This window comes from Lipomyces chichibuensis, assembly GCF_038497645.1.
Source record: "Lipomyces chichibuensis strain CBS 12929 unplaced genomic scaffold V1513scaffold_24, whole genome shotgun sequence".
Taxonomy (NCBI): domain Eukaryota; kingdom Fungi; phylum Ascomycota; class Lipomycetes; order Lipomycetales; family Lipomycetaceae; genus Lipomyces; species Lipomyces chichibuensis.
The window spans coordinates 94,322-121,880 of NW_027117476.1; the positions used below are offsets into that span (position 1 = coordinate 94,322).

Sequence of the window (27,559 nt, forward strand, 5' to 3'; positions counted from 1 at the left end):
ATTTGACTTTGAACCTTCCGCTCGCTGCGGGTTAGGGTCTAGCCATTGACAACTTTCCAAGACATTTGTACCATCAGCAATTCGGCTTGCTGATGCCGGCGCGAAGCCTGCAATCCAAGTTGTTACAACTTCAATAATCATTATCTATTGTAATTCCTTATCCCATCGGTGAATGTTTTGTCCAGTATTGTCTGGAACTGCTATAGCAACCGAAGCCTATCAAAATTGACGACGGACTTGCAGATGGGAAGATCTGAATTCGATGTGCAGTTTTATACAGCATTTACAGAGTCTTCGTTGATTCGGAGCATATTTGTACGATATGACAACGATGCCGCTGCTGTTTGCTGATTTCCATTTTCTCAGTGGTCGCGCGACACAAGAATGTCGAATGGCATGCACGCTCTTGGTTATGAGCACCGACCAAACGACGAAGTCACATTGTCCTTGTTCGCGCGGATATAAATGGTTTCAGTGATCTTTTCTTCCTCCGCTGCTGCTTCTTCTTCTGTCTACTTCTTTTTCTTCTTCTACTCCTCCTCAACGATGCCTTCTCCAAGTGCTGAATACTTATCATTTCTCGCCGCATTCATCGCCACGCCGTCGCCGGCAGTACCCACTCATTTCTCAGCGGCCATATCCCGCGACAGATGGGAGGCGACCCCACGCGAATACATGCACCCCGATCCACCGCGCGAACCTGTCCCCGACCTCATGTACGAGTCCGACTCACTGGAAGATAGTCGTGACCCGCAAACACCGCCTCCAGGAATTCCGTTGGACGTCGATTTTGTGGATCTCCGCACAATGCGCAGGATCATCCAGCTTATGCAATCGTCGCGACTGAGACTTGAGCTAAAAATACAGGAAATGAAGGAGATGCCTGTTCTGTCACCTATCGTTTGGAAAATATGGAGGTTGGCGTACGCTGTTTTGTTGGCCCAGAAGAAGTATGAGAGACATATCGACTTGATGAAAATCGCGAACCGGTCACAGTGCCGGACGGGTTGCGATGAGTTGAAACAGCAGCTCGAGCTACGTGCGCAATTGCTAGACGAGGCTAAGCTGGAATATGAAATCTGTCAAGCGGAATATGCAGCGCGCTATAATCTTCGACTTCCTGCTGGTATTTGACTATATCTTGCTACTCGTGCTTGAGACTTGTGGATTTAATTTACAAAGGGGGTTAACTTAAAATATATATTCTTATTCACCGTAACACAGTTCTAATTTCCCATACCCAAACCATTTCATCCCAACCAACAGTGCAAACCCATCCCTCGGCGCCCCATAGACTCCAATCACACCCAACCACAAACTCCGAATGCCGGTCCCACACCCCACGCAATCCGCCTCCATGATGCAAACGCGTGATAGAAGGCTGTGTCGCCGACTGCTTGAACGCGCTCCTGTCCTCCCACACCCGGGCTGTCATATCGTAGCTCGCGGAGAGTAACAACTCCGAAGCGTGCGGTGACCATGCTATTTTGCGGACGGCATAATTGTGGCCGTACAACTCGTTGACCGGACTCGCGTTCGACATTGCCGGTAGCGCGGGGCTGGTCCGATTCATGAACCGGAGATCCCAGATCTTGATCGTCCGGTCAACGGAGGATGTCGCGATGATGTCGGGCCGGTATTTATTCCAGTCTAGGGATAATATCTCGGCACCGTTGTGTGCGTAGACACTATTTGTTGGGAAATCGCCCACACGCGGATCCCATAGCCTGAGGTGCGAATCTGATGAACATGACGCGATTAGAGTCGCATTATAGGGCGAATATGAGGCAGCGTAGGTACACGACAATGGCGCATCGCGCGGTTGCAATGTAGCGATTGATTTTGGCCGCACAGGGGACCACTACTGCATATTAGTATGGACCTTACGCGATGAACGGCGGCGACATACGATTTTAATTAGACCATCCCAACTGGACGTGCAGAACGTGGTTTTCTCAACGAGATTCCAGTTTGCTGAGAACACTTCTCTCGTGTGTTCCCGCCAGCTTTGTACGGGATAATCCTAAGCACAGTCAGCGCTGCTGCAACTGATCGTCATGTGACGTACATTCAACGTAATATCGAACAGCTTAATGCTACCGTCTCCGGTTGCCGTGACAATCTGATTTTCATGGATTTCGGACCAGGCACAGTCAAATAGGCCATCCTGTGTATCGAACCACTTCTCAGCAACGATACCGCTCGGGGTCAGACCGAGGACGTATAATCGCCCATTGCCGACGAGACCGAAGTTCGCGGACGCGGCACACGCGAGACGAGAGTCGAAAAATGGTGAGTATTGCACTGCATAGCCATTGAATCCCGTTGTGCGGAAAGAGTACATGTTTATCAGGATTCACACTGAATTGAGTGTTATAAATGTGAATATCAGACGAGGGCCGCACGAGGTAGTCACGAGGTGCCGTGAGATATTAATGAAGACGTGTCCTGGCCACGTCTCAAGCGGCTTAGATACCGATAGTAGCGGACACAGGCGATGGCATTCTGGAACTGCAAATCAGTGGTCGTGTGATAACTAAATTGATTTCTTTTGGTGCGTGGAATCTCCGGCCCGACTTGTTCGCCTGTGCGGTCGGGCCGCACAGAAGAGGGGGAGTCGAAGATCCGCACGTGGGCTATATTCATCACACGACATACGTACTTAACACCTCAAATGTTGAATTCCGCCGAATTGGGTCGGAGCCGCGGACAACTTTTTTTCTGTGTAGAAGCCATCCGCACTTGAAGACCTACTGCCTACCAATCATATATTCTGTACCAGCTGGACACTCAATTCTAACAGGTGTCAGCTGAATGCAGTCAAAAGTACACAACATGAACGCATCGTTGTCATGGCTGCAGTCACGGATAGGAGGGAAGCTTGTCCAGATGTCGCTACCGCGTCCCTTTGAGTCGAACCGCCTGGCAAATTCATTCCGGAGGGGACTGCAAACAAGTGCACCCGTCTCGGCACTTAAGAAAAGTAGCAAGGTTTCCTCGATTTTAATGCAGGAGATGTCTAAGGACCGAAAGCAGCATGAGTCAAAAGAACGAAAACCCGCGGACTTGATTGGCCAGCATTTGCTCAAGAAGGGCAGGCCTATTGTCAACAGTTTAGTTCAAGATGCCAGCACTGGCAAACGGATTGAGACTGTGGAGGATTACTTGAGGGAGGTGTTAAGGTCTTCGACGCCGATTACACAGACTCAGTCGTCAGAGCGGAGGAAGGTTGTTCAGAGTTATGTGCTGCATTGTCTTTTCAACCGAAATAACACGCATTTGACGCTTTCGGCTGTGTACAGGGACGTCGCGAACCCGTATAATTTGCCTGGTCAGGAGCCCTTGAAGCAAATGTGCATGTCGACCGGTCAGGTCGGTTTCAAGAAGGCTACGCGTGGAGAAGTGGAAGCTACATATCGGATGACAGTGCAATTCTTTGCCAAGATGGTTGAGAAAGGGTTGACGGACAAGCCGGTCGAGATTATTTTGCGAAATCACAACAGGAACCGGACGATGTTTTTGGATGTTTTAACTGGTCGAGAAGGGGCGAGAGTGCGAAGATGTGTCACGCGGGTGACGGACGGAACGCGGTTGAGACATGGTGGCGTCAGACCGCCGGCCAGACGACGATTGTAATTACTTGTATATAAGGTGCTATATATAGAGCCGTGTATTATATTGGCGTGGGTTAATATAATTGCGATGATTTGTGATGGTGACGCTTTTTGGAACGTCCAGTCAATTGTTCACTGAGAAACTCATATATCAATATGGCAGGTAGTAGTTGATACCGAATTGCGGATGACTGTTTGCTTCGAAGGTTCGATACTGCTTGGCATAGCCGTATCGATAGTATATTAGTCTACTCAGTGGCAGGAGCTTCCAGTATAGATATTACGTAACGGGGAAGAGATGGGAGGAGGAGACGGAGAGTGCGACAGACAACCCAACAATGTAAAATTTCCGACAATTGACAATGTACCTGTAGCGTAGTATTGTAAATACTGTTCTGTGCTCAGTAGTTGTTTTAATAATATTTATTTACCTACTTACTGTGATTATTTACTATCTGATATAGGTTTAGTTACGGCGATCATTTTTACTACTTTGTGCCTACAATACGTCATCGGCTTCTCGGGACGATGTGCCTGATTTCTCGCTTCTCGCAGCGCCAAAGCGGGCCAGGTGACCCCATGTGGCGGTGGTGTGGCCGTGATGTCTAGGCTGCGCCACATGTGGTGGTACCTTAATTGGGTTGGTCTGCGACGGTTCAATGCGGACCACCCCGCCGCGACCCCAATTATCTTCCCCGCCCATCCCACCTCTCCTCTATTCTCCTCAATCTCGCTCTTCCCTCTATTTCGCTCGAAACTTCTCCATATACTACCTCTATCTCGGCCATCATGGCACACCGCGACGTAAAGCATCATCTCTTATTCGAGATCTCTACAGAGGTCGCCAATCGAGGTGGGTCTCAACTCATTTATGCATAATACTCGAAAGAATCCATGCTAATGTTCCCAGTCGGCGGTATTTACTCTGTTATCAAATCGAAAGCCCCCATCACTACCGCTGAATATCGCGACAGATACACTCTCATTGGTCCGCTGAATCGCAAGAGCGTATGTGCTCGTGATGCTTTGTGTCTGATCTTAGCCCGCAGCCCATACTAACACCACGAACCTCGTAGGCTGCAATCGAGGTCGAAGAGCTCACTCCGACAGATCCCTATCTTGTCGAGACTCTGCGGTCCATGTCCGAGCGTGGCGTCCAGTATCTCTATGGACGATGGCTAATTGAAGGTAGAGTAAAAAAGCTGCGATAGTGTTGAGCATACCACTAACGAACGTCTTTGGCAGGTGCTCCTCGCGTCTTACTTTTCGAAACTGGACCAGCCTTCTCTCATCTGGACGAGTGGAAGACCGATCTGTGGAATGTGGCTGGCATCCCAAGCCCGGTTGGAGACAGTGAGACTAATGAAGCGGTGGTGTTTGGCTATCTCGTTGCCTGGTTCTTGGGTGAGTTTGTCTACCACGATCGCACGCGAGCCGTTGTTGCACACTTCCACGAATGGCTCGCTGGAGTAGCCCTGCCACTCTGCCGTAAGCGTCGTATAGATGTCACGACGATCTTCACCACCCATGCCACTTTGCTCGGTCGCTACCTCTGCGCAGGCTCGGTAGACTTCTACAACAATCTTCAGTACTTTGACGTCGACGCAGAGGCCGGTAAGCGGGGCATTTACCACAGGTACTGCATAGAACGTGCGGCCGCCCATTCGGCAGACGTGTTCACTACGGTGTCGCACATCACGGCCTACGAATCCGAGCACCTGCTCAAGCGAAAGCCAGACGGCGTTCTCCCCAACGGTCTGAATGTCGTCAAGTTTTCTGCTGTGCACGAGTTCCAGAATCTGCATGCTGTCAGCAAGGCCAAGATTAATGACTTTATTCGTGGCCATTTTTATGGTCATTATGATTTCGATCTGGACAACACGCTCTACTTCTTCACAGCTGGCAGGTATGAGTATAGGAATAAGGGTGTCGACATGTTTATTGAGTCTCTTGCTCGTCTCAATCATCGCCTGAAGACAGAGAACTCAAACAAGACCGTAGTTGCATTTATTATCATGCCCGCTGCCACGCACTCGTACACGGTAGAGACACTCAAGGGACAGGCGGTCATGAAGGCACTTCACGACACTGTCAATGAGATTCAGGAGAGCGTTGGCCGTCGATTATTTGATCGGTCGGCGAGATTTAACGAGGACTCAGGCAAAGATTTCTCTGCAGAGCTTAACGACCTGCTCACGGGCAGCGAAAAAGTTCTGTTGAAGCGGCGAGTCTTTGCGCTGAAACGCCATACTCAGCCGCCCATCGTCACACACAACATGGCCGACGACGCGAACGATCCAATTCTGAACCAGATCCGTCGCGTACAGTTGTTTAACGACTCATCTGACCGTGTCAAGATTATCTTCCACCCAGAGTTCTTGAACAGCAATAATCCTATTCTCTCGCTTGACTACGACGACTTTGTCCGTGGCTGCCATCTCGGCGTCTTCCCTTCGTACTACGAGCCGTGGGGCTACACTCCAGCCGAATGTACGGTCATGGGTGTCCCGTCGATCACGACGAACTTGTCGGGATTTGGCTGCTACATGGAAGAGCTCATCGAGAACACGTCTGACTACGGCATTTACATCGTCGACCGTCGATCAAAAGGAATCGACGACTCCATCAGCCAACTGGCTGACTACATGTTTCAGTTCTCGTTTAAATCCCGCCGACAGCGCATCAACCAGCGCAACCGCACAGAGCGACTTTCCGATTTGTTGGATTGGAAACGGATGGGGCTTGAGTACATCAAGGCTCGTCAGCTGGCGCTACGGCGGGCGTACTCGTCGTCGTTTGATAATCAAGAGGGATTCGAAGACTTCTTTGACGGCACGGAGATGAAACTCTCGCGCCCGCTGTCTGCTCAGGCCTCGCCTAAAGACCGGACGGGTATGATGACACCAGGAGATTTTGGATCGCTGCAGGAGGGCCAGGAGGGCCTTAACACTGACGATTATGTCGGGTTTAAGTTGCCCGACGAGGAGGAGGACGAGGCGTATCCATACTCATTATCCCTAAAACGACCGAACGCGTCGTATGTGAATGGTAACGGCACGTCCGCCTGATCCTTGATCGCGGGATATATTATCTCAAGGTATAGTTTTGGACGGAGAGATTTAAGATAAGAGGTTAGAAAAGTTGCATATATAGATTTGTCTGGAATGATTCGTTATGCGCCTGTGTACACAAAATGGTGTCCGGGTTACTTGACGGTATATTATTGTTAAATCGACAAAAAAAAATTTTTTGTCTGTCTATTTGTTAGTAATTATTGGTATTTTTGTTCGCATTTTACTTTGTAGTATGTGCAGGTAGGATATATGTGAATAATATATATTAGATTCGCGCAACTACTTTAATGTAAAGTCTCTCTGTTTTCTCATTTCCTTTTCTCCCTTTTCTCTCTCTCTCTCATTCAAAATCGTGTCAACATGCCAGCGAGATACTTAGGGTTTGAATGTTCCCCGTTGACTAGGAATATTTTATCTGACTGCGAAGGACCATGAGCTGACTTTGAAGAGACCTCCGGTACCAAGTGGTTTGTTGTAGTGTCAAACGATATTACGATAATAGAGATTTGGTAAGTAGCGTACAAATGAATAATAGAATTGTCAAAATCAGAAAATAGTGGGTTCATTGGTAACTATTATTTGTAGAAGATCGCGTCAAGCATCAGATTCAAGGGACATCAGATTCTAACTTACTCTTTACTCTTCTCTACTGTACCTGCCGTACAAAAGACTGTCTTGCCATCAACCCCGTTTACTCGATGTATATGAGACGAGGCAGATATATAAGTTACTGATACGCCAACTTGTGTATCATCTTGCCTCGTGCCCGACCAACTCCAAACCACTGACAGATACGTCGCGATCTTCACATAGAGAGTCTCTCGATAAACTAAGAAGAAACGTGAAACACGAAAACAAATCCAATTTTGGATAATATTTGCAGCACTGGAGGTGCGGTACCTCGTATACATAACTGCCCTCTAGAAGTAGTCAACGAGATTAAAGACACACAACACTAACAACTTAAAGACTCGAGACACACACTCAAACTCCTCTGCTTGAGCGTACCGTGGACAGTGGACAGGAGGAAGGCAGCGTGAACAAGAGCCTCGACCAAAGGAACTCTCTCAGAGACAGCGGGTAGGTGAGGAGCGCGTAAAGACTGGGTATTGAAGCAGCGAAGATACATTGAATGTCCCAACGGGCAAGCTAAGAATAACAAGGCAGACTAAGAACATTTAGGTTACGGTTCATTATACAGGATACACAATGTTAAGTTATTAATTCTACAGAAGACCGCAAAATATTGCCGATATCGGGCTGGCTCAACATCCGCAGAGGACTTGGCTCTCTCATGGCAGACTTGGCTCTCTCATGGCATCCGTTCGGACGTTATGAAGTGGAGTTGATTAATGTAACTCGAAGACAGAGTCATTGAGAAGTTGTCTTTACGAGTGACAGATTATCCTAAATGTTGTCAAATACTTTTTGATGCGTGTCGCCGTATGGATGGCGGCTCTGGTGTAGCATCCAGCCCGGCCACACAATCCATGCCGCCAGAGTGCAGTCAAGATCTGAATCTGACTGGGCTCACACACCGCTCCAGGCATTCTTATTCCAAACACCACCGTCGATACGAACGATTCGAAATACCAGACTTTCATTGCAGTATAATTCTACGTGCGACTCTCCAAGATGCTGAACCCGCCTAGCCCGCGTGCGCAAGAGGCAACACCGGTCTTCAGTGAGATAAAAATCCCAGAGTTAGGCTCGCGTGAAGTTCCCACGTTACGCAAACTTTCGCGGATATTCAGTAACAAGGATAGCGCGGATCGAGACGACGATGAGGATATAATGCCAGAATTGGAAGCTGACGAGCTTATTGAGTCGGATCATATTGGGAATCATACGCGAGAAGGTGACATAAGTTTTGGGACGAGTGACAGCGGCCGGAGCGGAGACGATAGCGGATATGAAGCGGATGGTAATGGTCACGTTCCGGTCGCTCGAAATAATTTGGAGACTGTCGGACTAGTTGGTCCGCGTTATACAGGGAATGACTCTTTGGAATGGATCACAACTAGTGATACATACGCTGATCCTGTTGGTGTTGACGAGTCGACTGTAGGTACGAATGGGGACGAGGCAGACGATGAAAAGCTTATGAACGAGAAATTTAAGGAGCCCATTTTGGCCGAGTTTAAACGTGTTCCGTTGCCCGTTTTGCTTCTCCGAGAACAGGAAATCGAGCAGGGATCGGGGATTGAGAATGCAGAGGTCATCAACGAAGCCAGACCGGCAAAGAGTTCCAAAAGTAAGGTAAGCCTCCCGCATCTCCACGACGCAATCTCCCTTCTCTGGGCTATCGACGTGGCAGCTTTCGACGCAGACCAGGTCGACGTCGCAAACACGTCCTTCGCAAGCTCAGTGTCGGTCGTCGACGTGAGCATGAACGACAAGGACTGGTGGCCCGTGGATTATCAGCCAGATTTCGATTTCCAGGTTGCGATGGACTCTTGGGCGTGGGAAGATGTGCCGAGTCAAATGCTAGATTACGTGGTTGGCAATCGCGTGCCTAGAAGGGTTGTGTTGGGTGGATTGCAGTATTTTTTTCGAGAGTATCGTAAGATTCGCGAAGACTGATGAGCTTACCTCCTGTTACTTGTGCTGCTTTTACTAGTTGCTGGAATGATACCAGACTGTGAGTGAGATGTGGGTTTTAACGAATTCAGGTCGATCAAGAAACGATGCGACTATTAATTTTGATACAGACCAATTGTCACCGCTAGACAGAGTTCAAATCTGATATATATTTTCAATGTCCAGGGTACAAAGAGTCCAATGGCTTACCTGTTTGTCGATGGACGATGCAAAGTAACCATCACTGCTTGCTTGCCCATCATAAATTCGTAATCTTACGTTCAGCTGTTAGTTAGTGCTTTCCAGGGCTTTGTGCGGCGCCCGACCGTCTGAAACAGCGCGATAATACCAGCTTGAAGTATACCTCGACGCAAATAACTCAAACGTCATATTTGAGCCAAATTTAATCTTCATAATATATTACACGCCTAGACATATTCTGCGCCATTTATAATGGACTCTACCATCTATGGCGACCGCCGATATGCCGTCAAATTCGAAGCTGTAGCTTGGGACCGAGAAACCGGCTACGCCGACACTGCGGCAGAGTATCTAGAGCTCGGCGACGATTTGAAGGAACGCCAGTGCTTTGAAAGTGCGTATGGTGCATACTCAAAGGTAGCGTACTGAGCTGGTTTCATGCTGGTGCAAGACGAGCTCATCAGTTGGTTATGGTAGGCGCTTGACCTTTCAGTTTACACTCCTGGGACAATTGATTTGCTTGATTGCCTGTATAAGCGATATGTGGCGGCCATTAGGATTGGAGCTATGGGATTTGCATTGCGAGACGCTATGGAGATGATATACAGCTATCCCAAGAATCCAATGGTAAGCATATGTGCTGTCTGTTTAAGAGATGATAACCGTTCTGACGATATAGGGATACCTGACGGTGGGCAATTTTTATCAATTGCAGCAAGATTATAATTGGGCGGCTCTTGTTTATTCAGATGGCCTAAAACACGTTGATTCTGACCATAGCATGTTTCCAGTGAGTATATTTGGTCGACTATCAAACTGAATGAGATCTAACATTAGCAGGTCCTCAGGCATTCGTACGAGGCAGCAGTTATATGGGCCATGCGTGAATCCAACTTCCTAGAGGAGAAGCACTTGACGCCGTCTCGCGTTGACCCTGTCTGTCGGCTACCCCGCGAACTTGTTCTCAAAATTCTCGACCATATACCGTTGTCGCAAAGGCTGCAGTTGTTACGAGTCAGCCAAGCCTGGTTCTCGGCAGTGCACAAGTCCATACCTGACGTTACAGACCTAAATTTAGAAAGATGCAAATGGCCGATCACTGTGCACAAGCTACATAGTCTCTTGAAGGGAGGCAGAGGTAGGATTCGGAGTATTTCTCTCGGGAATGTTGCTCACGTGCAGGCGAACTCATGCGCCGAGCTCGTTTTGCTAGGAAAGGTTACGCAGTCTGGGTACGAAAATAAAGCCTTAGAACAGCACGATTTAGCGGCGCTGCGATCGTTCAAGTTTGGTGTCTGCACTTCTGTCTTTACAAAGTTAAATCGATTTTCAGACAATACTTGGTCGGTGCTGCCACAGCTAGAGGAGTTGCGGATACGAATTGAGAATTCACCAGAATTGATACAATTGCTAGCAGACGGAAAGCTACCAAGTTTACGAGTTTTGGATTGTTATGCCATTCAAGATATTGTTCGATCGTCAGATGACGTTATATATCTAAATGACACAGTCAAATATGAACAGCAGCGTCAACTGAAGGTCCTAAAACTGGGCGGTCCTGTTCTTTCGTCGTCAGGATTCCCGTATGTCCAACAACTTAAAGGATGCATCATCTCACCGCGCAGTTTGCAAAGAGTGCTCCAGCTACTTCCCGAGTTAGAAGAGTTCTACTGCGTCAACGTCAATTCGAGACGAATAACAGACGACATGCTGAGCCGGAATAGGATGAGTCTCAGATTAAATTTACGGGAATTTGCACCAAAACTGCGCGTGCTTCATCTCAGTTCGTCGAAAATGCGCGCCGTGCCGCTGGTTCCAGCCAGCTGCGAAGTCATAAACATGGACTTTTGCGAGTCGCTATGTATCCGCAATTGTGAGACGTTCCGGGGAATCCGATATTACGATGACGTTCTCGATAACGAAGGCGACGGATATTTCCTTCAAGAGGAAGCAGACGAATATAAAGCTCTTGGCAATATAAGTATCGTCAGAAGCACGCGAGCATTTGACAAAATATTTGATAGTCTAGCGCGCTGCGATGGCATGAAACTTACGAGTCTTAATCTCCACGGCTGCCAGACGATTGACTTTTCCATAAAATTGCCTTCAACTTCCGATTTTGTTACGCATTATGAGCGATATGGGTTTGAGGAAGATCCACACATGTTTTATACCGCGGAATTACTTGTGCACATGTTTCCGAATTTAGAGGAATTGCGGGTCGGGTGCAATGACACTGTCACCGATGCCGCAATGGATGCATTTAAGATGCTGGATAACCTCCGACTTCTAGACGTTGCCTGTACAAAAGTCACCGAATACGGATTATCGTCCGTCGTTCTAAAAGATTTCAAGAACCCTGATGGGCAAAAGAATAATATAAGCAAGCTCGAAGTCTTCAGGTGGACGACGAAGGCAGGTCAGATCGAGTGGTTTCGGCCCGTGTTGAAGAGCGTCATCGCGAGCCATCGCCAACTGTCTCCCAAGACTATTAGTAGTTTTGCGGTTGTTGGAGTGCTCGTGAACTTGGTTGACCATTCGCATCATTTAGCACAGAGGTATCCTCTCTCTTTGAAAGTCCATGGTGCTGACTAACAGAGATTTAAAGGGTTGAGGAATCGCTTTACAGTCAATGCGTTAGCTCGCATATGGTTGACCAACGCTAGTGCACTATATATTGTATGTTTTGTATAGCACTTGTTGGCTGTGACAGAGGAAGGTACGATCCCTGCGCGCCGTCGCATTCTCGAGTCTGAATTAAAGCAGAGCCATTTTACAACGCGTTGTACCCTGCGTCGCGACTATATCGACCAGTTCGACATGACCCGGGGCGAATATCGCGGTGATTACAAGTTTCTCTATCGCCAACTTCTCGAGTTTGAATAAGTTATCCCCGTCTTGATTATGACCCTGAGCCCCTAGAGGATTATGCATAAGTTTGACTGCAGCATTTGTGGAGCCTCACCCAATCTTGGGCACTGATTGAGCAGGATCAAACTTGAGCATCTAAATTGGTTTGGCTGCTGCAGCCATCATTACTAATAAATATATTGATACCCTGATTTTGATCAGGGTATCAATATATTTATACTTAATTTGGAAAGACTCGGACTCGTAATTCACATGAATATCACCGCTACATCAAATTTGTTCGGTTCCATCTTCCTGCCTGCTTTCAATTCAGCTAACAGTCGCAGCCCTTCGCTTTCCAATCCCGCGAGCATCTTCGTCTTCAACTGGTCGGTCACATTGTGCAATGCGAAGTCCTTTACACCACCCCGAACACAAACCGGGAATATAGCGTCGTCTACCTCCCAAACAAGGTCTCCGTCTACGAGCAACTGATTTCCGCCGGCACTGTTCGTGTCCGCCAGACCCAGTGCCAAATTTTATTTGGATTATTGCATATTCCGGGTACCAAGGACACGTTTGCGAAGATGTTGTTACCAGAGGGCCTTGTGAGACGGGACGAGTATTCTCCGCAGGAGGCTGCTGTTTTGGCCCAGTTCCGCACTGCTGAAGAGGTGGCTCAGGCTACGAAATAGGGTCTATGGAAGGATGACAAGGGCAAGGCTAAGGCAGTTTTGTGCCTGTAGAGGTGGCCGCCGAGGGAGCGGCGAGAAAGAGAGAGTATCTTAATGTTATCGGAGCTAATGTAGAGCCAAATGGCTCTTTCAGCTACGTTGTTCTTGATGAAAGTACGTTTTGTATGATGATTACAAATGGTTAAAATACTAACTATAGAAAATAGGCGTCGGTAGATTTTCTACGCTTACGAGTACTTCAACAGCTCAACAGCCGGCTGCACTCTCCACTCGACCTCGCAAGAATGACCTTGTGGTGTACCCGACCCCCGGTACTTATGACGAGAAAACGAAATGGATTTTCGAATGCGAATGTTGACTTTATGCTTTGTTGAGAATTCCTAGGGTGCGAATTAGCATACGGAAATATAATTGCCCGGATTTGACGTATTTGTTTCTGTTCTTGAAAATGCGTAGAAAGCGTGGTTTCGGTCAAGTCGTATATTAGTAGCAGGTAGCCGTTGCTGTTGCGTAGACTTTTTTAATGTAGGCTATATTAACATAAATTCAGTTTGCACTAAGTTGAAATTGTGGATGTTATTACGGTTGTAGGTGAACACTAACATCGATAACTGTGATGAAATCTCACTATGGTGCATGGATTTAGTGTATTCAAAATTAGCTTCAGTTTTTGGCGCGGCTTCGCACGAAATCGCATGCCCCTCAACACAAACAACGCTGCGCGCCTCTGCCTCCAACACAATCAAACCCCGATACACAAAAACATATTGGAAAGTGGTCAGTCGCCAATTTCAGAGTCGGATATAGCACACTGTTGGACTTTGGTTCTTCTCCACTGTGAGAATCGGAGAGAGACCTCGGTTGAGCGGTCTTGTCGGTCTCTGTCTTCGAGTTGTAGAGACGTTCGACGGAAACGAGTCTTCTCTTCACTTCGGCTCTCAGGCAGTTCACATCAGTTCTCATCTTTCCGATTGGTCAACGGCTGCTATGCCATGGCTCGGCTCTATGAGAACCATGGGTCTCGGTCTATATCTTGATTGGTTTAGGTAGTCGGGATATCTCGGATATCTGGCGAGAGTGGTGTGCGAGTAAGCTTGAGGAGGAGTCTTCTCCTCACTTGAGGTGTTTGATCATGTATATATAGACCTGAATTGTCCTTGAGACTACTTGTCATCGAGAGATGATTCACACCCCTCATTCCTACAGCTTCCACGTCCATATTCGATATCACGCTGTCTGAAGAGACCATTCTAGGATTCAATCACATCTTGGAGATGATGAATCATATGTATCCTGGCTATCTCATGCAACCTCAGTTGCAGCTGCAGTCTCCGGCTCAAATACCATACCGTATACGAAGCCATACAACTTCACTTCCAATTATCCTTTACAGAGCACCACCGCGGGACCACAGAACACCGCAAGCTCTGCAAGGCGGCAACAACGCAATTCTAGCCCGATTTAACGCCGATGAGGACGATGCTGATATCCTGGCCCTATCCTTCAACTGGAAGATATCTAATACAGGGAATTCAGACCGGAGAACCGAATGGCAACCTGCCAGAGATGTCGTTTTTAGAAATGATTGGTCTGTTCGCGAAATGCAACAGATGGAGGATGGTATCTCGGCTATGTATCAGCGAACTGTACAGGCCGGGATATCAGATAATTTACCCGTGGTTCCCGAGCTGAGCTCCAACTTTTTGAAGCGTACTATCGGGGCTTAAAGTTAATGAGGCGGCTGCATTGTTAAATGGTCTGGGTGGGGGGTTATCCCTGGGGATGTGTTCTGACTTGGTCGTTTTGTTGAATAACAATTAAATAAGCTCATTTAAGCCTATTATCAAAGGGTTCAACTATAGCGGTCTCCTCTGCGGCCACAACAAGAAGCCATAATATGAAATCGTCTGCAGAATAGTGTCCTTTCTTGACTCCTATACAGGGCAACCACATTGCCGCGCAGATAGACCAAGTATCACCTCGCCGAAGATCTGCAGGATGCCAGGCGTCATCACCAATTGGCGCATATCCGTGGTGCCTCCACCGGTCTTCTCATTGAATATAGATTCATCTATAAATACAAGATCCTCTGCAGTAAATCGTCCAATATCATCAAGACAGGCCTGGCGTACGGCGTCGCTGCGGTTTAGAAAGATACGCCGTAGCTCCTTCCGGCTCCATTTCCGCCTCTTCAGCGTACGGGATATTGTAGGCTGGCTGACTAGCACTCCACGTTCCTGCAGTAGCCACCATACCAATTCCGCCTGACGCCATCCTTGAGATAGAAGGTATTCAAGAAGCGCATTCTCATCGGCTTGAGAGAGCTTCCGGCTGCGGCAGAGCTGCCGGAAGTACGGCTTCTTGACACTGCCATCGGATTGCTCAATTAGGAAACTTGAATAGCTTCCAAAGGCGATGGTTTGGTTGAAAGATGAGGATTGTAGTATTGTGCGAGGCCGTGCCAAAAACTGAAGCTAATTTTGAATACGCTAAATATATTTAAGTTGTTTGTTTGCTATTGATCCAGTTTGCGGTGCGCCAATGTGTCTTATTACAAGCCATCGCCATTACAAACTCTCCGCACATCACAGCAATTAAATGCAGATCCCTTAATCATAGTCTCCAATAGGATGTGTTATTGGATTCGCTACTGGAGAGCCGAAGTACCCCGAAACTAGAGCAATAAAAAGCAAAGCGCACGAGGCCGGCTTGACCTGAAATGGACCAGCCAGATATGACCAAGCAATGCACAAGCCGTTCCACGCGTTCCCCAAAATCAAGCCAATTCGTTTCCGTCCAATTGGATGTGTCGCTCCGAGGTAGACTGGCGGACTATGATTGTGATTCATGCGGACTATAAACTGATTCCTTGATCGGCAGTTATCCTGGCCGAATGAGGGTCTAAATCGCCGTCGCGTTGGTTCAATGTTCTGCTTAATTTCGCATTTTTGCGGGTTTTGCGAGTTTTTGTTTGAATTTTTTGCTAGGAGTCGCGTTGGTTGGCGAAACAGTAAGCGACTATGGAAAACCCAGTCAGCGGTGGAAAATAGACGGTTGCGCATCCTGGCACCTGCTGGGCAGATCAGAAAGCTGAACATATGCGTCATTACGATGAATCCAAACAGTGATTCTGAGTGGAGCGGAGTCTCGATCAATAACTATCTTCCGAGTGGAATGGACGCCGGGTCTTAATTGACAGAACACATAATAGAAATGGTGAATAAAGTAATGGCTGCAACATGTTGGTGTAACATTGTCCCACGTTAAGTCTCATCCTCCGGTACAAAGGAGATAAGACTCTCTGAAGTGATATAAATCATATAATAATGCATTTTAGTTTATAGTATGGGGGAATGTGATTCCTTGTGAACGATGATTTCTGATTATTCTGTTAATTATAAGTGATCCGCGAAATAAAATAATACCAGGGAAATTTTGAATTGAGAACTGTGATTTGCAGTTGGATTTGTTTCATATGGTTAACAATATTTCAACTAAGCTTCTAATTGGCAGTGGTTTACTGGTTTTGGATCCATGACGTCAGCCAGGCGGATATAGACAGTCACCTGCACGCATCTGATGATTGGGGGAAGATCCTGCCTTGCGCTCAACTTCTAGGTACCATAATCACCTTTCAGCTCTCTTTGCTGCAGGTCATTCCACTAAACAGCCAGACACTTTCTCCAAGCATTATATTTGTGCGAAAATACAATGTCGGATCTACGGCGAATGGCAGCTTCGCGACTCGCCAAGTCGAGCAAGAAACACGGCGGATCAGGATACACGACGCCTACTAGAGGGTCACGAAATAGTTCTCGGTTTAATACCGATGACGAGGATAATATTGATGATGACATTTCGATGTTTTCTGATGATGACTGGAGGTGGGTAATAGCATCTGACTAGACCTCCTAACACTGGCTAATAACGTTACAGTGTTGATTCTAGTGATACGCTCGATTCGTACGGCACAGATACTGAAAGCAGTGGAAGAAGTACTAGTAGGTCTAGAAGGAAAGATGCTGATACCGGTATTGATTGGCGAGAAAAGTTGGGTGAGCTGGTTGACATGATATCGGGCGAACGGAAAAATACAAGCTACTCAAGTAGAGAGGATGCCTTGAGCAGAATGTCCAAGATTATGAGCATGAAATACGCTTGGAGAATCGTGGAGAATCGTCATAAGGATTTTGAGGACGGTATAATACGATCGCTTAAGAATGGCAAGTCGGGAAAGGAAACGATTCTTGCATGCCGTGTCCTTTCGCTTCTAGTCGTCACTGATCCGGAGAATGAGGTTTGGTTTACTGGCACCATATCACTTTTGAAGAATCTCATTTTCAGCTTAGATGAAGCTGCGACAAAAGTTGCCTGTCTTTATACTCTTGGATCTGTTGTCTTTTTCTCGACTGCTTCAGGAGAAGTGGAAGCTGGGGATATTCTGGACTTTCTTCTGGACATTATCATGAGTGATGGAAGCTCGATCCAGGCTGCTGATGATGAGAAGGTTGTGACAGCGGCAATCCAAACTTTTGGATTTATCGCATCTACTTTAGACGATGCTCTGGAAATATCACAGAGGTAAGTTGCAACTGCCGTTGCCATGCTGATTGTATGATTGACATGTTAGTGCCGTTCCCGCTTTGGTCGATCAGTTAGAGTCATCACAAGTGTCTGTGCGTATGGCCTCTGGTCAAGTGATTGCCCTGCTCTACGAAAGATACGCCGAGGACATCGGAAACTACCATCTTGTCGACGATTTGTCCGAGGAAGAAGACATCGCAGACGCGCCAGTTGAGTCTGCTGGTTCGCTACCGTCCCCGTCATCATCGAGCGAATATGATAAGGTTGAAAGTGATGAAGAAGGCGGCGAAAGGACGCCACTGCCCGAACGGCCTCAGCCGAAACGCACCCCATCTAGTCTGCCAAAGCTATACTACGACGATGATCAGTTAGTCAACCTCCTCACCCAGCTCTCGACAAGCTCATCTAAGAGGTTGGCAAAGTCATCACGTCGAGCTCAACGTTCCATTTTTCGTGACGTTTTAGAAACAGTTAAGACAGCAATTGGTCACGCCGACGTCGAAGTCGAATCAGATACAATGGGTTACGAACGGCCGGGCATGGACTCATCGGTCTTGTCCTTGTCGTCGAATGTAAATTCAAATATCCATTTGACTTTGAGGTTTGAGCAGGGCCTTACGCTGTCTATTGATTCCTGGGCCGCTTATTTGAGATTGGCACACGTGAGAAGAATTTTGTCGCATGGCTTGCCGACACATTATTCGAAGAATAGAGTTGTCAGACTTTCGCTCGATCCTCTGGGATCTACTACATATGAGCGTGCTCGCGGAGCCCTGTCGGCGGGCCTATCGGCATTAAGGGGTCCGGAAGACGAAGAGCCAGAAGACGAAGAAGAACCAGATGATCCGAGAATGAAAGAGTTTATTAAGAGCTTTAAGAAAGAGACTAAAAAAAACAGACACGACGATATCAGAAAAGCGAGAAATTCAAGTAATAAAGAGCTTTTTAACAGAGAGCTAGATGATTGGGAGTAATGGGAGACTGGTGCAACAAATTTAATAAGCGTGTCTGGATGTATTGGTGTTACTGAATATAGACAACTACAGAAATTCAATGCTAGGTGTTGTTAATTAGCACAAATAACATGCGCCTGGAGGCATTTTACGTTGCTTCTCGGTTGACAATTCTAAAATTGTCCGTATTTCGAGACATATGCGATCTGCAGTGCCTGTAGAACTCATAGGCAGCATAAATCGGGGCGGGAAGTTGGCGGTTAGTTGAAATAGACACCGGGACATGTCTGCATCATCAACGCTGACTCGGCAATGACGTTGCTATCCTAACTTTTCTGCTCGGAGGTATGATAACCCTCAGTTACATTTTTATGGGGCTTTTTTTTTTTTTCCTCAGGGATGAGCAACGAGTTGAAACCGCTCTGCAGTCAATCATCGCAGCCATAACATCTCACTTTGGTTATCAAGATATTTCACCAAATACATAGTCCACGTACTTAAACTCTATAATAATATACAAAAAAATTTCGTACGTTTGAACCGCCAATTACTCCTTTTTCCATCCATATTCACGGCCTAGACGCTCATACTTTGCCCGATCTTTATCAGATACGCTCGGCTTCACATTCTTGAAGGCGGTCTCAAAGTCGTCCGTGGTGACCACGACTTTCGGTGTTAAAACCTCGCCGGTGCCTTGTCCGACATTTCCATGTTCATCCTTCATCGCGAATACAGCTTTCCGCAAGGCACTGACGGCGGCTTCGCGGACTAATGCTGCCAGATCAGCACCGCTGAAATTTAGACATCGCATATCTGCAGCAATAGCGTCTAAATTGACAGACACGTCAACTGGGGTATTATTTCCGACAACTGTTCGCAGGATTGCGGCCCGCTCTTCTGCGGTGGGAAGCTCAACAAATAACGGCTTGTCTAGACGTCCAGGACGCAGCATCGCGGGATCAATAATATCTGGTCTATTAGTGGCAGCAATAACGTAGATGCCATTGCGATCATTCAAGCCGTCGAGTTCTGTGAGTAGTGTGTTGACTACTCGTGCGGATGATTCTGATAACGAGTCATCTCGCTTGGGAACCAATGCGTCTAATTCGTCAAAAAAGATAACGCACGGCACAGAAGCTCGAGCTCGTAGAAACACTTGGCGCACGGCGCGTTCAGATTCACCAACAAACTATTTTTCATCAGCTAGTCCTCTAAACGAGTTGCAGAATTGCGCATACCTTATTTAGCAACTCTGGACCTCGCACTGATATAAAATTGGCCCGACTCTCATTAGCAACAGCCTTCGCCAACAGTGTCTTACCACATCCAGGAGGACCCCATAGCAGCACACCGGCAGGAGCCGTAATTCCAACCTGAGCATACAATTCCGGCAGTCGAATCGGATGCACGATCGCCATTTGAAGTTCTATCCGAACACGTTCCAAAGCACCAACATCAGCCCATGTAACATCAGGGATCGTAGCAAATCCTTCTCGTTTGCTCGATGGTTGGACACTGGGAAGCGCAGTCATGAAGTCCTCGACAGTGATTGACAGTGGTTCTAGCTGCTCTGATGTCAACATTTCCGGGAAATCTTTTAGGAATTGCTGTATTATACTGTTTTCTCTTTTGTCTAGATCATGCTGGATCTTTTGAGGAGCTGGAATGTCGTCATCGTCATCGTCATCATCGATGTCGATAACATCCAGGTCCATGTAATCTTCGTCTCCTGAAAGTTGTTTCGTAGATTCCTCAACACATACCGCGGCCGCAATCCCGTCGGCAGTGCTAGCCTCAACCTCAAGCGAAGGAGGTGGATTAATCGGCTTCAAGTCCCTAAATATCCGCTTGATTGCGGCAATACCAGCCGCCGTCGTCAAAGCATTCAAATCAGCACCCACGTATCCGGAGGTCAACTTCGCCAACGCTTTAAAATCAAAATCTCCGGACAGCCTTAGCTTCCGAGACAAAACGCGCAAAATGCTTTCTCTTGAAATCTCATCCGGAACGCTCATTTGGATTTCACGATCGAACCTGCCAGCACGGCGGAGCGCCGGGTCTAATGAATCAGGCCGATTCGTAGCACCTATTATCATTACCACTTTACCATCCGTCTTTTCTAAAGAAAGGTCTAAGAACTGTTAGAAATCTCACCGCCAATAAACCAAACCGACCTCACCATCCATGCAAGTTAAAATTTGCGCGACTATACGGCGCTCCATTTCTCGCTGTGCACTTTCTCGCTTTGGCGTAATGGCGTCAATCTCGTCGAGAAATATCAGACATGGCGCAATTGATCGTGCTTCTTCGAAGATCTCTCGAACTCGCTTTTCGGATTCTCCCGACATACCGGAGACAATTGATGGTGCGGAAAGAGATATAAATGGAACGCCTAGTTCGCCGGCAATAGCATTAGCGAGCATTGTCTTACCGCACCCGGGAGGGCCGTGAAGGAGTACGCCTCTGTCATCGCATAGTCAGCACAAATAGCTCGTTAAAACTCTTAGTTAGAGCAGCATATATATTTAACCGACCTAGGGGGGTGGATGCCAGTGTGTAGATAAATTTCTGGATGCATAATTGGCATGCCTACCAATTCCAGCATCTCTGCCACAATATGATCCATGCCACCAATGTCCGACAATTTGATGTTCATCGGCGGTGATCGGTCCTCTTTGTCTGCTGTTGAGCCTCCTTTTGACCGCTTGTTAGAGATGCCGTCGACTGCCTGGCCACGGTCGCGTTTTTTCGATGGCTGCGTCTGCTGGCGTTGTTCGATCCGCGCAGGTGCTACTTTTATTAATTTCGTAGTCGGAGCCGAAGGCGCCACACTCAAGGACGAATTAGATGCAGGCGCAATGGTGTCATTAGCAGCAGCATCCAGATCATCAGGAATTTCGTCTGGGGTTTGACGAGTGTTACTGCCCGTATCCCACAATCCGATTATGCCCTTATTCATTGCATTCGTGTCCTGATCCGCTTAATTAACCGATCTGATCGTACCTCGCGATACAACACTCTTACCTTAACTTCCATCAAACTCGACTCGTCTATGCCCTCAAAATCACTATCCAGTTCAATCTGTCCGTTTCCATCGGCATTAGCAGCCTCCCGTTCCTCAACAATGATCTGTCGCAACACGTTATCAATACTCTTCTCTACCACGTTCTTCTTGAGTCTCCGGAGCGTAGCATCCGAGCTTTGGACGACCTGCAGTAACGCAGACGGCGACACATGACGGGCGGATAACGCTGGCTGGTTCGCTTCGGCATTGGAAGCGAGGTAGCCCGAAATGAGAGTGTATACTCTACTATCAATTGCGCCAGTAGAAAGCAGAGGGCCACTTGTACTTCCGGTGTTTAAATTTCGTATTCGACGTCCCATGTTTCTATCGCTTTGTTTTACCCATTACCGCTATAGATTAGAAGCTGTATAGTTGAATCAATTTGTGAGGTTATTTGCGTGAATGAGGTTGAATGAATATCAAGAAATTTTTGGAAGCTGGGAAGTCCCAACTGGGCGCCGCGCGGCGCCATCAGCTTTGCTTGCGGTACCTTACTACTCCCGAAGTGAAGCCCGAAGGACAGTCGTCAATCACATCGCAACATCTACCACGAGGGCCGACCTATTTGTCGGACATTGCTTAATATCAGTATCCTATCTATAGCCAGATTTCTACACTCATCTCCTAGCGCCGCGATTTCTTTCCGGTCTTCTTGAGGTCATCAATCATGGGGAACTACTCGTCACGACCCAATCGCAAAATCACGAAACAAGACACGGCAATCCTCGACATGAAGATTCAGAGGGACAAGCTCCAACAGTACCAGCGACGGATACAAGTAGTCCTCGACCGGGAACGTGCAATAGCACAGCAATGTCTAGAGAAGGGAGACAAGGAGCGTGCTCGTCTGGCACTGCGCAAACGTAAATATCAGGCGCAGTTGCTTGTGAAGACGGATAGTCAGCTTGAAACGCTGGAACGATTGGTATGCACATATTATGAATGGGAAGTGTGTGAGCGTTTCTAATGGCTGGGCAGACACAAAGTATAGAGTTTGCGTTAGTTGAGAAGGATGTGCTGTTTGGGCTGCAACAGGGAAGTTTTGTGCTGAGGGAGATTAACCGGGAGATGTCAATGGATAAAGTTGAAAGGCTTCTTGATGAGTCTGCCGACGGTATTGCATATCAAAATGTCCGTATTTACTTTGTTTATTATTAGAGAGTCCTGGAGCAGCTGCTAACATAGTGTATAGGAGGTCAGCCAGATGCTTGCCAACTCCATCACAAATTCGGAGGAAGCCGAAATCGAAGACGAGCTCGAAGCTATGCAGCGGGAAGAGGTATTCTTGCGATTGCCTATTCATATGATCGTTACTAACTATTTGTCGCAGCTGGTCAAGAATATCCCAACTGTACCAGAAACTGAGCTGCCTCAACCCCAGCGAGTAACTGCGGAAGGGGAGGGTGAGCCCGAAGAAGAGGCGGAGGAGCCGGCACGCGAAGCATCGAAATCAAGAAATAGAGCAGTACCATTAATGGCGTAATTCTGTCTTGCATCGAAAATAAATATAGCATTTTTTGGTAGAGTTTGTACGATCGAGCATGTTGGAAGTACACGGGTTTAGTGTTCACGTTGTCATCTATACTATTTGAACTTTGCATGTAATTAATAGTGTGTATATTGTGTAATATATCTCTGATACAGGGTCGGACAACGTACACACGCTTTTGTGGCCCTAATTCCACAGCCGTTATGGCATAAAATATTATACTCTTAATTGAAGCACAATGTGGCCTTACAACTCGTCGAGCCAGTCAAGGAAGTCTGGCGTGAAATAAGAGATAATAAGGGTAGCACCCGCCCGTAGACAACCGTAAGCCGCCTCGAAAGCGATTGCCTTCAAGTCCACGACGCCCTTCTCAGCAGCGGCATGAAGCATGGCGTACTCGCCGGAAACCTGGTAGGTGCAGATAGGAACATTTTTTGCGAGTTCCTTCGCGTCGGATATGATATCGAGATAGAAAGTCGACGGTTTGACCATGATGGCATCAGCCCCCTCTTCTAAATCTCGGATGATCGCACGTCGGGCGAGACCGCGGCCACCGGGAGGAAGTTGGTAACACTTGCGGTCACCGAAGCTAGGTGCCGAACCGGCGGCGTCGCGAAACGGGCCATAGAGATTGCCGCTGAACTTGGCGGAGTATGACATAAGCATGCACTTGTGGGCGAGACCAGCGTCGATTAAGCCCCGCTTAATAGCCAATATACGACCGTCAACCATATCGGACGGAGCGACGCAGTGGGCTCCAGCCTTTGCGTAATTGACAGCGATTGCTGCAAGTCGACGAACACTCTCTTCCCGAATAATTGAACCGTCCTCCCTCAGAATACCACAATGACCATGACTGGTGTACTCGCACATGCAAACATCGCAGATGATGAAAAGATCCGGACAGGCCGTTCTCAGGGCTTTAATGGTGAGAATAACAGGACCGTTTGGATCATCGGCTGAAGTTCCATATGGATCTTTGCTGCCCTCGGCCAAAGGAACGCCGAAGAGAATGACAGTCTTCAAGCCCTTGGCGACGAGAGACTCGACGTAGGGAACGACCTTGTTCACACCCCATCTATGACCTGTTAACGTCGACTGTAGAAGCTTCCACTTGTCTGGCTACGCACCTGTTCTGATTCGGCAGTGAGTCGATAGCGCTCATCTCATCGGCGTTATCGGTTATGAACAGTGGGTAAATCAGAGACGACTAATTACGTTTGTGAACACTTGAACTATAGGAACGTGAGCAAATAAATCTATTGCGTACCTTCGTGAGCTGTCGCTCGTGCTGCCATTGCCGCAGCAGTGGATGATGGTAGCCACCTTGGAGAATAGACGATATCTCCGTCACCGCCGGTTCAGTGTAAGTAGCGACGTGCTTCTTCGTTCCGTTGAAAAGATCAGCCATGGCAAATACAGTTTGTGAGAAAACAATTGAGGTAGAGGCTGGGGGTAGAGATTAATTATAATAATACATCTCTAGGACCGACGAATCTAATGCTGGGGCCAACACCAACTTGCGAACGGTTTTCTAGTCCAGATATGCAAATATCATAAACCCAACTCTCGCCTCTCACATTAACTCACTACTCCAGATCGCCCAATTTCCAGCTACAGTATTTATATTTATTTAATAGTTAAACGATACCATCCTCGTCTACTGAGCATCGGACACCATTTCAGCTATATGGCCTTCTGATAACCATGCCCACACAAAAAAACGGAATAAAGTTCTACTTGTTACGCTAACCCACAACAGGTTTAGCGCCGTCGTCATAATAAGGTACATCGTCACAGGCTCTAAAAACGGCGTACCCCCTACCGTGCTCATCGCGTCAGTTGAACCCCGTGAACAAGATCATAAACCACCTCAACTGCCAAAAGGCAATCCTATCTCACCTGCGTTTCGGCCGTCGGGCTCCAGTCGTCACAGATGTCAGAACACAGCCATAGTCACAGCCATTCTCAAAACAACCACGGACATGATCATTCGCATAGTCCGCCGCCCGACACAACGTTTGATTCGCAGTCTCTGTACAGTCATATCTATCATGACCAGATCTGGACCTTGAACGAAAGCGAACCTAATGCAGGCCGTGACGTAATTAAGCCTTGGAATGAACGATATGACACTGAAAAGGTCTGCAGCTGCGCGTGTGTAGCAAACATTACTAACTAGTGGGACGTGTTCGTTTAGATACTAGAGAGCGATGCCGACGAACAGCTGATCATGTTTATACCGTATGTCATGACTGGCGCGTTTTGTTGAAAACTTCTCACTTCTGCAGGTTCACTGGCCTTGTCAAGCTGTATTCAATAATGATTCGGTCAACTCCCGACGCGCACGCACCTATGACCATCAAGCTCTTCAGGAACCGGAGCGACATTGATTTTGCAGTCGCGACGGATCTAAAAGCGGATGCAACCATCGAGCACCCAGTTGGAACATTGGACATCGTCGAGTATCCTCTGAAACGTGCTATATTCTCAAACGTACAAAGCATTGCCCTTTTTATTCTCGACAATCATGGCGAGGACACCACCAAGATTACCTACGTTGGGTTGCGAGGGGAGTGGAAGGAGGTATGCCATGTTTATTCGTTAATTGTTGGAATAGGAGTAACTCTTGTCAACTTTCTAGCTCTCGAAGGATCCTGTAATCACTATCTACGAAGCTGCTGCGAATCCAAGCGATCACAAGAGTCTAGTTCCAGATGAGCATTTTGTCACTGGGTAGAGTGGACAAACAGCGCCTGTTTCATTTTCGGAGGGGTGGGCACACACGCTAAAGCATTCGCATCTTTATTTGATTATCATCACCTAGTAACCAAGAACCGTGTATATATGCCTGTATGCACATCTGCTAATATCGTGTATATCCTCTTCCAAATGCATGTCCAACAAGTGCCAAAAAACAAGAAATATGAATAGCCGGCCAAGTAAATGAAACTAATATGTACCAAAATTTCTAAGCAATTGTGTATTCCAAGAATGTTTGCGTTGCCCGAGCCCGGGGCATTTATTCATGGCCGCGGATTATTATTGACTGTCACAGGGTTGGATTAGCGGTCAAATCACTCAACTCGTATGTTTCCGTGGGCCGCTGTGGTTGCGACTCTAGGTCGTCTGCAGTGACAGTCGTACTAATCTTGTCATATCCTGTCTCTGTCTTGCGTTTGCTAACTGCAACCCACACTGCCGATCCTAAAATGATTCCACTTCCAGCATATTCCATCCAATTAGGCGTTTCATTCCACACCAACTTCTCAAAGAGAAAAGCAAGGAACATTTGGAGGTATAACATATTACCAGCGCGTCCGGCCTTTTCGCGCTGCAAGCCGGCAGTTAACAAGAACTGGTAGCAGAAGCCGCAAATTCCGATGCTAAAAAGTAATGCCCATTGCCAAGCAGCTTGGGGAAGCACGAAATGCAAGCTCGGCGATATGGCGAGTGCGAATGAGGAGACAATAGTACATATAACCGCAAAGTAGTTGACCGAAATAAGAGGATGTGCACGTTGGCCGATGCATCTGATTGTCGTGAATGCACCCGCTGCGCCGAGGACGCCGAGCAGTGCGACACCTACTGCTGCCAATCGTTGGCCTGTAGTGACTGTGCTGTCTCCTGCTGTCACGTTGGGTGTGGGCTGCGCAATTAATACGACACCGAAAAATGATATAAAGCCGGCAATTTTGTCGACTCGGCCAAATTTTTCTTTAATAAAGATCGAACAAGCAAAGCCGGCTACTGTCGGTGACAAGAAACTAATGACCGTTGCATCCGAAAGCGACAGATAACTTATACCTTAATTAGCCATTCATACGCACCGAACATGATTGTAATTGTAACTTACGTCAACGAGTAGTACATGCCAAATAGACCGAAGAATCCTGTTAATCCGCGGGCGACCAACAATGGCCTCACTTCCTTCGGTCCTAGAGGTGCATCGGGAACCTATGCCACGATCAGCCACGACCATCACTTATGATTACTAGCAAACACCTTACACCATTCATCCACATATAAAATGTACACGCAACTGTGGTTATGCTCATTCGCGTGAAAACGATTTGCATTGCATTATATGGTGGATCGGATGTAGTCTCCAATATCCTCGCGAACAGGTTCATGGAACTACTAAACAACTGCCCCATCGCAAATAGAAGCAAGCCGACATTCGCATCGTACCAAGTCTGTGCAATTGTCTTCCATCTCAGCAGCATCGACCCAAACATCGAATAGGGCATTACACCTCTGTCTGAGAATTCTGACGGTATGACCACCACAATTTCCTGGCCGTGAGCATCACTCATGACCGGGGATCGAAGTATCTCGGAAGGCAGGTCACTGCTCGCTTGACAATACTCCGATCCGTGGTAAATGCTTGGTTGTTCCACCTCACTCAGTATTCTCTTTTCGGCATCGACGGAATCGGCAAATGTGCCCTCATAG

General features: G+C 47.4%; 14 protein-coding genes across 14 annotated transcripts; 10 read left to right on the top strand and 4 right to left on the bottom strand.

Moving 5' to 3' along the window:
- Window positions 1–94: 94 nt before the first annotated feature.
- Window positions 95–1,212, top strand: V1513DRAFT_447774 (uncharacterized protein). The gene has a single exon (XM_066898437.1). It carries the CDS (start codon window positions 466–468, stop codon window positions 1,132–1,134), a length of 669 nt encoding a protein of 222 aa, XP_066752628.1. The 5' UTR covers window positions 95–465; the 3' UTR covers window positions 1,135–1,212.
- On the bottom strand, window positions 1,141–2,586 carry V1513DRAFT_447776 (WD40-repeat-containing domain protein). Its single transcript, XM_066898438.1, has 3 exons — window positions 2,069–2,586; window positions 1,910–2,023; window positions 1,141–1,861 (listed from the first exon to the last, which is right to left on the bottom strand). The coding sequence occupies exons 1-3, from the start codon at window positions 2,342–2,344 to the stop codon at window positions 1,211–1,213; spliced, it is 1,041 nt and encodes a 346-aa protein (XP_066752629.1). The 5' UTR covers window positions 2,345–2,586; the 3' UTR covers window positions 1,141–1,210.
- A 167-nt stretch (window positions 2,587–2,753) lies between these two features.
- V1513DRAFT_447778 (uncharacterized protein) lies at window positions 2,754–3,719 on the top strand. The gene has a single exon (XM_066898439.1). It carries the CDS (start codon window positions 2,815–2,817, stop codon window positions 3,634–3,636), a length of 822 nt encoding a protein of 273 aa, XP_066752630.1. The 5' UTR covers window positions 2,754–2,814; the 3' UTR covers window positions 3,637–3,719.
- Window positions 3,720–4,403: 684 nt separating this feature from the next.
- V1513DRAFT_381570 (glycogen synthase) lies at window positions 4,404–6,682 on the top strand (the record flags this gene model as incomplete). Its single annotated transcript, XM_066895077.1, has 4 exons — window positions 4,404–4,467; window positions 4,525–4,622; window positions 4,691–4,802; window positions 4,860–6,682. The coding sequence occupies 4 exons, from the start codon at window positions 4,404–4,406 to the stop codon at window positions 6,680–6,682; spliced, it is 2,097 nt and encodes a 698-aa protein (XP_066752631.1).
- Window positions 6,683–8,323: 1,641 nt separating this feature from the next.
- V1513DRAFT_381490 (uncharacterized protein) lies at window positions 8,324–9,271 on the top strand (the record flags this gene model as incomplete). The annotated part of the gene is made up of 1 exon (XM_066895073.1): window positions 8,324–9,271. One exon carries the CDS (start codon window positions 8,324–8,326, stop codon window positions 9,269–9,271), a length of 948 nt encoding a protein of 315 aa, XP_066752632.1.
- A 222-nt stretch (window positions 9,272–9,493) lies between these two features.
- Window positions 9,494–12,135, top strand: V1513DRAFT_480041 (uncharacterized protein; the record flags this gene model as incomplete). The annotated part of the gene is made up of 5 exons (XM_066900321.1): window positions 9,494–9,863; window positions 9,963–10,096; window positions 10,149–10,259; window positions 10,310–12,027; window positions 12,078–12,135. The coding sequence occupies exons 1-5, from the start codon at window positions 9,722–9,724 to the stop codon at window positions 12,133–12,135; spliced, it is 2,163 nt and encodes a 720-aa protein (XP_066752633.1). The 5' UTR covers window positions 9,494–9,721.
- A 457-nt stretch (window positions 12,136–12,592) lies between these two features.
- V1513DRAFT_485739 (uncharacterized protein) lies at window positions 12,593–13,727 on the top strand (the record flags this gene model as incomplete). The annotated part of the gene is made up of 4 exons (XM_066900484.1): window positions 12,593–12,708; window positions 12,771–12,993; window positions 13,068–13,167; window positions 13,221–13,727. 4 exons carry the CDS (start codon window positions 12,593–12,595, stop codon window positions 13,370–13,372), a joined length of 591 nt encoding a protein of 196 aa, XP_066752634.1. The 3' UTR covers window positions 13,373–13,727.
- Window positions 13,728–14,300: 573 nt separating this feature from the next.
- On the top strand, window positions 14,301–14,741 carry V1513DRAFT_432437 (uncharacterized protein; the record flags this gene model as incomplete). Its single annotated transcript, XM_066896404.1, has 1 exon — window positions 14,301–14,741. One exon carries the CDS (start codon window positions 14,301–14,303, stop codon window positions 14,739–14,741), a length of 441 nt encoding a protein of 146 aa, XP_066752635.1.
- Window positions 14,742–16,725: 1,984 nt separating this feature from the next.
- On the top strand, window positions 16,726–18,572 carry V1513DRAFT_459373 (interferon-related developmental regulator-domain-containing protein; the record flags this gene model as incomplete). The annotated part of the gene is made up of 3 exons (XM_066899752.1): window positions 16,726–16,898; window positions 16,951–17,595; window positions 17,645–18,572. The coding sequence occupies 3 exons, from the start codon at window positions 16,726–16,728 to the stop codon at window positions 18,570–18,572; spliced, it is 1,746 nt and encodes a 581-aa protein (XP_066752636.1).
- Window positions 18,573–18,923: 351 nt separating this feature from the next.
- On the bottom strand, window positions 18,924–22,014 carry V1513DRAFT_447797 (P-loop containing nucleoside triphosphate hydrolase protein). Its single transcript, XM_066898440.1, has 5 exons — window positions 21,576–22,014; window positions 21,086–21,522; window positions 20,731–21,014; window positions 19,790–20,682; window positions 18,924–19,740 (listed from the first exon to the last, which is right to left on the bottom strand). Exons 1-5 carry the CDS (start codon window positions 21,933–21,935, stop codon window positions 19,099–19,101), a joined length of 2,616 nt encoding a protein of 871 aa, XP_066752637.1. The 5' UTR covers window positions 21,936–22,014; the 3' UTR covers window positions 18,924–19,098.
- A 57-nt stretch (window positions 22,015–22,071) lies between these two features.
- On the top strand, window positions 22,072–23,291 carry V1513DRAFT_447800 (Snf7-domain-containing protein). Its single transcript, XM_066898441.1, has 3 exons — window positions 22,072–22,540; window positions 22,594–22,746; window positions 22,808–23,291. The coding sequence occupies exons 1-3, from the start codon at window positions 22,283–22,285 to the stop codon at window positions 23,096–23,098; spliced, it is 702 nt and encodes a 233-aa protein (XP_066752638.1). The 5' UTR covers window positions 22,072–22,282; the 3' UTR covers window positions 23,099–23,291.
- On the bottom strand, window positions 23,187–24,780 carry V1513DRAFT_465301 (uncharacterized protein). Its single transcript, XM_066900029.1, has 3 exons — window positions 24,375–24,780; window positions 24,235–24,314; window positions 23,187–24,182 (listed from the first exon to the last, which is right to left on the bottom strand). The coding sequence occupies exons 1-3, from the start codon at window positions 24,513–24,515 to the stop codon at window positions 23,351–23,353; spliced, it is 1,053 nt and encodes a 350-aa protein (XP_066752639.1). The 5' UTR covers window positions 24,516–24,780; the 3' UTR covers window positions 23,187–23,350.
- V1513DRAFT_447807 (galactose-binding domain-like protein) lies at window positions 24,702–26,204 on the top strand. Its single transcript, XM_066898442.1, has 4 exons — window positions 24,702–25,247; window positions 25,305–25,348; window positions 25,396–25,690; window positions 25,749–26,204. Exons 1-4 carry the CDS (start codon window positions 25,041–25,043, stop codon window positions 25,842–25,844), a joined length of 642 nt encoding a protein of 213 aa, XP_066752640.1. The 5' UTR covers window positions 24,702–25,040; the 3' UTR covers window positions 25,845–26,204.
- V1513DRAFT_459377 (uncharacterized protein) lies at window positions 26,157–27,342 on the bottom strand (the record flags this gene model as incomplete). The annotated part of the gene is made up of 3 exons (XM_066899753.1): window positions 26,157–26,904; window positions 26,961–27,061; window positions 27,115–27,342. 3 exons carry the CDS (start codon window positions 27,340–27,342, stop codon window positions 26,157–26,159), a joined length of 1,077 nt encoding a protein of 358 aa, XP_066752641.1.
- Between the last annotated feature and the right edge of the window lie 217 nt (window positions 27,343–27,559).